The sequence below is a fragment of the Mastomys coucha genome, unplaced genomic scaffold (assembly GCF_008632895.1).
Source record: "Mastomys coucha isolate ucsf_1 unplaced genomic scaffold, UCSF_Mcou_1 pScaffold20, whole genome shotgun sequence".
NCBI lineage: Eukaryota > Metazoa > Chordata > Mammalia > Rodentia > Muridae > Mastomys > Mastomys coucha.
The window spans coordinates 121674286-121684217 of record NW_022196903.1 but is presented as its reverse complement, the minus strand read 5'-3'; the positions used below and the strand labels follow the sequence as shown (position 1 = coordinate 121684217).

General features: G+C 38.7%; 1 protein-coding gene across 2 annotated transcripts in view; it reads left to right on the top strand.

Moving 5' to 3' along the window:
• The window catches only part of Klrb1 (killer cell lectin like receptor B1), a 33406-nt gene extending 31530 nt beyond the window's left edge, over positions 1 to 1876 (top strand). For both annotated transcript variants that reach the window (XM_031383579.1, XM_031383578.1), the window contains one exon: positions 1335 to 1876. In XM_031383579.1, the coding sequence (XP_031239439.1) occupies positions 1335 to 1458 (124 nt within the window). In that variant the 3' untranslated portion in view covers positions 1459 to 1876. The remainder of the gene's footprint in view (positions 1 to 1334) is intronic.
• Positions 1877 to 9932: the final 8056 nt, after the last annotated feature.

Genomic DNA, 9932 nt, shown 5'->3' with positions numbered 1-9932 from the left:
TGGTGAGAAGTCTGGTGTAATTCTGATAGGCCTGCCTTTATATGTTACTTGACCTTTTTGCTTTACTGATTTTAGAATTCTTCCTTTGTTTAGTGCATTTGGTGTTTTGATTGTTATGTGGCAGGAGGAATTTCTTTTCTGGTCTAGTGTATTTGGAGGTCTGTAGGCTTCTTGTATGTTTATGTGCATCTCTTTCTTTAGGTTAGGGAAGTTTTCTTCTATAATTTTGTTGAAGATATTTACTGACCCTTTAAATTGGGAGTCTTCACTCTCTTCTATACCTATTATCCTTATGTTTGGTGTTCTCATTGTGTCCAAGATTTCCTTGATGTTTTGGGTTAGGAGCTTTTTGCTTTTTGCATTTTCTTTGACTGTTGTGTCAATGTTTTCTAAGGTATCTTCTGCCCCTGAGATTCTCTCTTCTATCTCTTGTATTCGGTTGGTGATGCTTGCATCTATAACTCCTGATCTCTTTCCTAGGTTTTCTAACTCCAGGTCTGTCTCCCTTTGTGATTTCTTTATTATTTCTATTTCCATTTTTAGATCTTGGATGGTCTTGTTCATTTTCTTCACTTGTTTGATAGTGTTTTCCTGTAGTTCTTTAAGGGAATTTTGTTTGTTTGTTTGTTTCCTCTTTAAGGGCTTCTAGCTGTTTACCTGAGTTCTCCTGGCTTTCTTTGAGGGAGTTATTTATGTCCTTCTTAAAGTCCTGTATCATCATCCTGAGAAGCAATTATAGATCTGAATCATGCTTTTCCGGTGTGATGGTGTGTCCAGGACTTGCTGTGGTGGGAGAACTGGGTTCTGATGATGCCAAGTAACCTTGGTTTGTGTTGCTTATTTTCTTACACTTGCCTCCTGCCATCTGGTTATCTCTAGTGCTACCTGCCCTGGCTAAATCTGACTGGGACCTGTCCCTCCTGTGATCCTGGTTGTGTCAGAACTCCTCAGAGTCAAGCTGTCTCTGATCCTGTGATTCTGGGATCCTGTGATCCTGGGCTTGTTAGAGCTCCTGGGAGTTGAGCTTCCTCTGGGTATTATGGGACTTGCTACAGAGTTTGCACCCAAGGTCTGCTCAGGGCACTGGACCCCATAATAAAGATTCTTGCTGAAAGAATTCTTCTCTAGTGAAGGTACAACTGGAAATTATAGAAGTTTCTATCGACTGTATCATTATTGTTTATATGTGTTGATAATACTTGTCACTGTGTGTTTACTCTGTTTAAACACCATGTAATCTAGAGCATCCTTAAAAATCTAAAGAAAAATAATGGCTGATGTGATAATTGTAAGGAAATTTTGGACACTAAGAGCAGCTATGCTTTACTTTTTAGATTACAAATCACTGGCAAGGACGAAGAAAACAGCTGTGCCCTCATCTCACACGGAGAAGTGTTTTCTGACTCCTGTTCTTCAGACAACCATTGGATCTGCCAAAAGATGCTGAGACATGTCTGAAACTCTGTGTCCTGTCTCCTGATTGTGAATCTCATCTCTATTACTTCACTAGTCACACCGGATCCTTGCATTGGACAGTCTTTGATGTTGGCCTGCCCAGTGCATCCTTTGGAGTTTAAAGCATGACCTCTAAAACCACAGTGATTCTTACTGTTGCTCATGTCCAGTTTCTATATTGTGTAAATGTAAATGTACACAGACACAGATGTGCCATTCTAAGAGAGGAATTCTACAGAGGGAAACTCAGGTCAGCAGGGGACACTGGAGTCTGTGTAGTTTTTGCTGATCTCTGTGCCTGAGGCCATCTGCAGACAGCTGCAGAAAAGTGGTTGTAAAGTCTGGATCTCTACCCCCCCCCCTCAATCCATCTAACATCTGAACTGTAGAACTTTGAATAAAATCTTTTTCTTGACTGGTAGCAGAGGCTCAGAGTTAAGGATCTTGGGATGGGAAGAGTTTGCTTTGATTGACACCTGCAAGTTATCAATTAATAATGGACTAATGCTTTGACATGAGTGTGACTGTATGTAAAATGAACTCTGTCCGTATGATGACTCCCACCCTGTGGTGATATACCAGCAGACCCTGGGCAGATGCTGGTTCATTGATGCTGGGCTTATCAGTCTCCTTAGCAGTATGAAAGTGGGATCTCTTCTTGTTCAGGTTCCTGTTATGGAAAAAACAAAGAAACCTAAGACAGAGACTTACCTCTTCCCATTGTCCACAGGCATCCCATTTTAATTTTCGCATCACTATTCTTCTTCCACACCTCTCTGTAGCTTATGGCTATGCAAAAGCTGTAGAAAGTATGCAGCTAAATATATGGTAATTGTAAAGAATGAGTGACATCTTTTCAAATTCTTCAATTCTTCAGTTAGAGAAAATTTCAAAGATAAGTATTTATTCTGAAAAATCTTTTGGAAGTCCTCTTCTCTAAAACCCAAACCAAACCAACCAACCAAACAAACAATAAGAAATCTAAAAAAACAAACAAACAAGCAAAAGAAACAAAACAAAAACCAACCCCTAAAACAACAACAAAAAACCTTGCCAAATTTTCCATTGTAATCAAAAGAAAAAGACTGAATTTACTGTATACATAGGCATAATGAAATTTCTATTAAAAGAGATGCCCACAAACCCTCATCACTCAATGTGAAATTTAATTAAATTGAAGCATATGCTACAATCCAAATAAAATCTCAATTAAAAAGAATTCTAAATTAAAAATGTTATCTTGGGTGTATGGATGTTCTCCTTGCATTTGTGTCTGTGTACTATGTAGGTGCTAGAACCCTTGGAAGCAAGAAGCAGAATTGGATCCCCTAGCTGGCTGGAGTTATAGATTGTTGCAAGCTGCAATGTAGGTAATACTCTTGGACATCCACTCTGAAACAGTTTCATCTACACATTGATGGATCCTGTTACTCAAGAATGCCTACAACTGACCTGGAATGTCTTTTCCCAGGATTTCAGAGATTGTCCTCACCTTTTTGGCTAGACATTCAATAAGGACTGGGCCTGTCTTTTTATCCTCATTCTTGAGCCCCAAAAGACGACCAAGTGCCAATTCCGATGCAATTCCACTAGGGTCTTTTTACTCTAGCTTGAGCTTGGGATCACCTTCTACTCTGATGCAGAAGAACAGGAGGGAGAAGCCCTGAACCCAGTTTCAAGCAAGCATTTACAAAGACAAGAGTGTTCAAGCAAGGAGGTTTCTAGCCTGCCACACATCTGATTGGGGGGCTATTATAGAATTCTGTTGCCATTTAACATAATTGGCTGGTGCTGGGAGCCAAACCATAAACTTAACTTCTGCTTTCCTCCTGATTGGTGGTTGTTAGGGAGCGAAGTGACAGGGGCGGGCTTGTTTACAGTGTAACTTGGAAACTGGTACTAGGTGTAGGCTTGTTGGTTAACTGGAGTTCACCTTTAGCTCAGGTTCTCTAAGATGGAGCCTGAACCCAAGATGGAGTTGGTCTGGTCTCTCAGTCTCCCTCTTTTCCCTCCTGCCTTCCCCCATTTTTCCTCCCACCTGTTTCAGTATGTAGATAACCTCCTCTTTTGCAGCTCTTTCATCTCTGACAGCCAATCTGCACCATCTTGCTCAATTTTTTCAGCTCCTAAAGTTTCTGGCTCTCACCTTCTAAAGCTTAAATTCTCCTCTCCAAAGTCACCTATCTGATATTCTCTCTCATACCAACCCAGAAACACCTCAATTTAAACTACCTTGCTCATCTCTGGTCCTTATCTCTGACCTCATGACCAATTTCCTCCACTCATGGATCCCAGGTATATCCTTATGTACCAAGTCACTATTTGACCTCTTTTTTCGTCCCATCCACAAACAGTTCCTTAAACTTAAAATGGTCTCTTTTTTACTCTATCCCTCCATCTCCCAGATCTATGCCCATCTTTCCATCCTTATACCTCCAAAACACAAAAATACTTCCTAAGCCTGACCTTTTTCCCAGTCAGCTACCTCTCCGAAACTCTTGACAGCATCATCCATGGCTGACTTGCCTTTCTCTGTGCTCTTACCACTGCCCCTCTGCTCACCTCTAAACTTAAAAACAAACACAAACAAACAAAAATAAAACTCTGAGAATCTTTCTCACAACCTACTGATTCCTCTCAAAATCTATTGATTTCATCTCACAATATCTTCCCACCAAGATCTCCCTTATCTTCTAAATCTCATCCACCGTCTTGTATCCCATTTCTCCAAACTTCTCTTACTGAAAACTCAACATTCATGTTTCTTACCTGCTGTGCCCCCCAACTCTTCCACACTTATCACTTTACCTAACGTTTCCTGATCCTTTAAACTCTTGTCTTAAAACCTCTGAGAGCCCTCTTACCTCATCCTTCTCATACACAAAAGGGTTCTTCAGCAATCATGTCTATTTCATATACAGGTGACAGGTCCTTCCTTTCAGTTGGCCACACCAGACTGACCTCTTCATTATCAGTATTCATTCTCACCCTCAGGATGTTCTTCCTTTAAGATTATTTGTTACCTACAAATCTCATCTGTCTTCTCATTCTCCTACTTTTTCTCTGACCATATGATTGCCAAACATCCACTATCAACTGACTCTTCCAAATTCATCAACTGCTTAGATATCAAACACTATGAACAAGCCCTACACTCCCAACAAAATATAATTAAGCCCAAGCCATCTCCTCTCTGACACACATTCTCTCATGGCCTAAACTCACTTGGGCTAAGGTCATGCAACAAACTTTCTCCTAAGCTTTACTGATCCCTCCTTCAAAGCCTCCCATTTCTTTCTTTGCATCTTTCTTCAAAGCCCTCTAGTAGTCACAGTCCTTATCTACCAATATCCTAGTTGCCAATTCCCCACCCCAACTACTGACCACTTTTCTCCTTGACCATCCAAGTCCCTCAACTTTAAAGAATTAAAAGTTCTTTAAACTAAATTAAATTAACTGGGAATTAATGTCAAGTTCTCTCAAGTTTTCCACACCAACCCCTAAAATCTATTATTGACCATCTCTCTCAACATTTTCCAAGAGCTTCCCCAATCATCCATGTTCCTAAAATATTTCAATTCCAAAACCCACCTGAGTACCCCAGGAAAAATTATTCCAATGTAACTGAAGTCTCTCCAATTAGGTTCTCCCTGATATAACCAGATCTTGCTTTCAAATAACATTTGTTCCCCAATTAAACTTATATAGCCAATCTAAATATTCCTGCCTCCTCTCAAGAACTCTTAAATAGACTCTAGATAAATACTCCTGCCAACCCACAGACTAAGCTTTCCTGCACATTGTCTGTGCCTAAGGGCAGGATCTTCCCTGTTTCATTGAGACACCCCCCCCCTTCTCTGGAATCTCTCCCACTTTCTCTGAGATCTCCTCATTTTCATGGCTCTCTTCCTGGTCTTAGGACTCCTCTTTCTAACTATCAGTACCATAAACCTAAAAGTTTCAAATGTATTTCCAAGATAAAATAATTTTCCTCCTAAACTCATTACTTATATCTACCTGTCCCAGCAATTTTCAAATCAACTACAGACTGCTTCAGAAATTGGAGCACCAGCACCAGCCATTTCTTCAGAATCTATATCCTGTTCCAGCTTCACAGACTACATTTTTGTGTGGTAAAACAAATGAAACAGCCTGCTCTTCTCAATTTAGCAACCGAGCTTCTTTGTGTCCCTTAACAACAATGTACGAATTTCAGCAGGAAATATCCAGAGAGAAGATGCCTATTTACCCAACACCTAGAAACTCAGTTATAAAACAAAAAAAGATTGTAATGATAGGGCACTCTGGCCAGCTTGAGCATGGGAGTATGGGTTTGACAGCCTTCTTCCCATTCACCCTGTCCTGCTTAAAAATCATTAGATTGTATTTGTAAATGTAGCTCCCAAGGTCTGTTTTCTTCTTTGGCCACTGCCTCCTCCTGAGGCTGACTACTAAGTTCAAGCTATCAAAATATTGAAGTCTAGAAATCAAATGCCCACTTTGTCTCACCTAATTAGCCTGTCCTATCAAAATTTGACTCCTCACTCTACACTGTTTTCCCTTGCAACTTTATAAGCTGCCATTTTCCTATATGCCCTGTCTGTCTCCTCTTTATCCAGAGACAGTCCTTTGTCCCACTCTATCACAAATACTCCTCACCCATATCCCTTATCCCTTTCCTCCCCTCTCATTTGTTCCCTTCCCCTTGTCCTTCTTTCCCTATCTTCTGTCTCTGTCACTTTCCCCGCTTTCAACCCCCCATAGAATGATTAGTAATTTGCCTTTGGGCTGAGAACTGGTCTTGGGTGTACTGATCTAAAGTTTGCCTTTCAAGAGCCACATCTTTCATCTCAGTCAGGGCTCTGTGAGCACAGAAGAGGACATAATAGATGGGTCATTGCCAGGTCCTCTGTTCCTCTAAGGATAAGAATGATATGGTCCCTATAATTTTGGTTGTCCTATTCTGTCTTCCTGTGGAAAAGGCCAACCCCCCACCCCCATGAATCAGGATTTTAGTCATGGAAACTAAGAAAGCTCGAAACCAGGGAGCTCATACCCAATCTATCCATTGAGGAGACCCAACCCATCTTCCATGTAGATTTATGTAAAATACTGCATCCAGAAGCTACTGAATCCTGTGAAGGATCATGCCCATGGGGATGTGGGTCCACTGATGAAGAGAACGGTCTCCTGCTTATTCAGTAAAATGCTTTCCTGGCTGATTCTCTCTTCCCTTAACCATGAGTTGAAAGAAGCCAGGTGAACAGCATTGTGCTCGATGGTGTGGTGAAGCTGAATCCTCTTGGGGACCCACTGATCCCTTTATAGTCTTAGAAAAGAACCCATCATCACCTTCCTGTGGTCACAGATGCTAGTCCAAAATCCATTAGTGTTCTAAGACTTCATCCCACAGTTTCCTCTTGCTGCTGACATGCTTTTCCTGCCATTTCTACATAGCCTAACAATTCCTGGGTATTTACCCACCCTATTGGGAAGATCTGAAGAATCAGTATAAAGATATTCTTTCATGTAGTAATGCTGTGCAGATGAATTGATAATTTCATAATTCTTGATTGCAATTTTATAGAACTCCTAAATTCATGGAAGTAATCTCAGGCCCCCTATTGAATAAAGGCTGTAAATAAAGCTCTGTGAACTTTCATGAGCCACAGGCTAATTGCACTAGGGAAAAAAAACAGACTTGGAACAAATTTACAATCATGGAAAACATTCCTTCTAGGTTAAGAGTAAGGTCACTATCTGGAAACTAAAGGTCATAAACCGAGAATGGGCAATTTATTGTAGATTCAAGGATAGAAAATTAATGATGATCTAGTTTATCTATACAAGACTTCAAAATAATAAGGCACAAGCAGATGATGTATCTCTTGACAAACCTATGCTAACTTATGACATAAAAATTATTGCTTTAAACTTAAAATGAACTTATGAAACTAGAAAAAGAATGGATGCTTATTCAGATACTAGTCTTAATAGAAAGACATGTAAATAATTCTGCTATAACACCTTAAACATTATTGATCTATAACATGAACTATTGCTTTAAACTTATTATGAACTTATGGAATGTGAAAATGCTTTTAAAAACTCTGTGATCATTTATCCTGATAAGCCATAAAAACCAAGAACAGCAATAAAGTAGTGATGTAGCCTTATTTGCCTCATCTAGTATGCATTGTATCTCTCTCTCTCTCTCTCTCTCTCTCTCTCTCTCTCTCTCTCTCTCTCTCTCTCTGGCTCATGAAGAGTTAAAGAACTTAGCCTCTCACCTGGCCAGTGAGCCTGAGTCAAAGAGAAAAGAACCCAAGTAGCTAAATTTTTATTTTCCCCTGCTACTATCAGCAGGTGTTAAAAACCTGAAGCCAACAGCTTTTGGCCCCTGAATAACAAGAGAGAATTAAATTGCTAGAAGTCATCAGTTTTTGTACCTCATTGCCAATGCCATTCTCACTGCCTCCCCACCACCCCTTCCCCTATCTAAATGCCTAGCAGGATCTTGGCACTGTAGCTAGCACATCAAGGTAACCCATGAGTGGAAGGCAACTGTATTTTCAGACCCAGAGTCTACATGGCTTGCTTTCACTTCTTTTTTTTTCTCCTTCCATACTACTTTATTGGTATGTCTATCAGAATTCTCTGTCAGAATGACTATTGCCTGCATCTTTATGCTATGAGCTTTTACCCTCATGGTGATGATGAACATCATGAAGTCAACTTACATTTATTAAGCACATTTTATATCAAAGCCGTTGTTCTGAATATTTCCCATAGATTCACAGATTAGCTCCCCAAACACTTAGACAGACTTTTGATATGTGCTAGTACTATATCCAGATTAGAAACCAGACACATGAAAGCTACATTGGGGTTTCTCAGTTAGTACTATTGATATTTCACATCATGCACAAACATGAGGAAATCATGTTTGTGGTAGGTCCTAGCATCACAGGACATTTAGTAATTTCTCTAACCCCTACACATGACTAAATACCAGTAGCAAGCTCCCTTTCCCAACAGGGACAATAAAAGTATCTCCAACAATTGTCAAATGTTCCCTGAGGAGCACTTTTGCTAAGGAGGTCAAATCAATTAAGATATTTTACCCCAATGTACACAATGGGCAAGAGTCAGAACTGAAATTTAACCAATATCTTCTTTTGAGATCTTCTCTAGAGCCTGCACTGTTAATATTCATCTCTTTTTTTTAAAGTTTTATTGCATTATGATGAGAAAAGATACATGATTTCAATTTATCTGAATTTGTTAACATTTAAAAACATATTTTAAGTAAATAGAATTAAATCACATTCTTGTTTTCCTTTTGTACCCCAACTCTTTCCAGAGGACCTCACTTTAATACCTACAATATCTTTTTTGTCATATTCTTTAAAATTTATGAAATATTATAATAATAAAAATGAGTATTATAAAAGTTGTTTGATATAAAACAACAATCAATTTAACAGTCTTATGAAAATGCTTATCTACAGCAATACTGAAAATACATACGTTTTTCTCAATATAAATTTTAAATAACTCCAAGTGTATTAACTGTATATTTCAAAATAATACATCACTACTAATATTTTCTTAAATGAACATAAATACATAAAGTGTTTTTGTTTGTTTGTTTGTTTTATATTTAGTAGAGCTTAAAATCTTGGCTCTTACTGTGGTAACTTGATACAAGAGTTATAAACATCAAGCAAAGCATTCAGTCTTACTCTTCATTGTTCTCTTACAACCCCCCTCCCAATTTAATTGTCTATATTTCTTTTGGGTATATAAATACTTCTAAAATATGTAAGCTGTCTGAAAAACATAGTATAGTGTAAAAACATGAAATAAACAATACTACTAATAGAGAGGCTGAGATAGGAGAAGCAAGATCTCAAGACCATTATGTTGTACACAGCAAGACACTGTCACAAACAAATAAGCTGAAAGTGTATATGGATTGTATAGTATTGGACCTATTTCTCCAATTACCAAATTAGAGAGACTATTGGATGACAGTCAATAAATTTCTAATTCCTCATGATTTGGATTTCAATTGATTAGGATATGTTGGTAATATTAATTTTCATATTAAGTAATTGCTACTTCCTGTTGTTTTTGTTGTAAGAGGTGGAATTAGGTTTGTGTGGATTTGTTGAAAGATTACTTTCTTGCTTCTTCTAGGGTATAGCTTTGTTCCTTATGTTGATGTTTTCCATTTATTATCCTTTGTAGGGCTGGATTTGTGGAAAGATATTGTGTAAATTTTGTTTTGTCATGGAATATCTTGTTTTCTCTATCTATGGTAATTGAGAGTTTTGCTGGGTATAGTAGCCTGGGCTGACATTTGTGTTCTTGAAGGGTCTGTATGACATATGCCCAGGATCTTCAAGCTTTCATAGTCTCTGGTGAGAAGTCTGGTATAATTCTGATAGGCCTGTCTTTATATGTTACTTGAC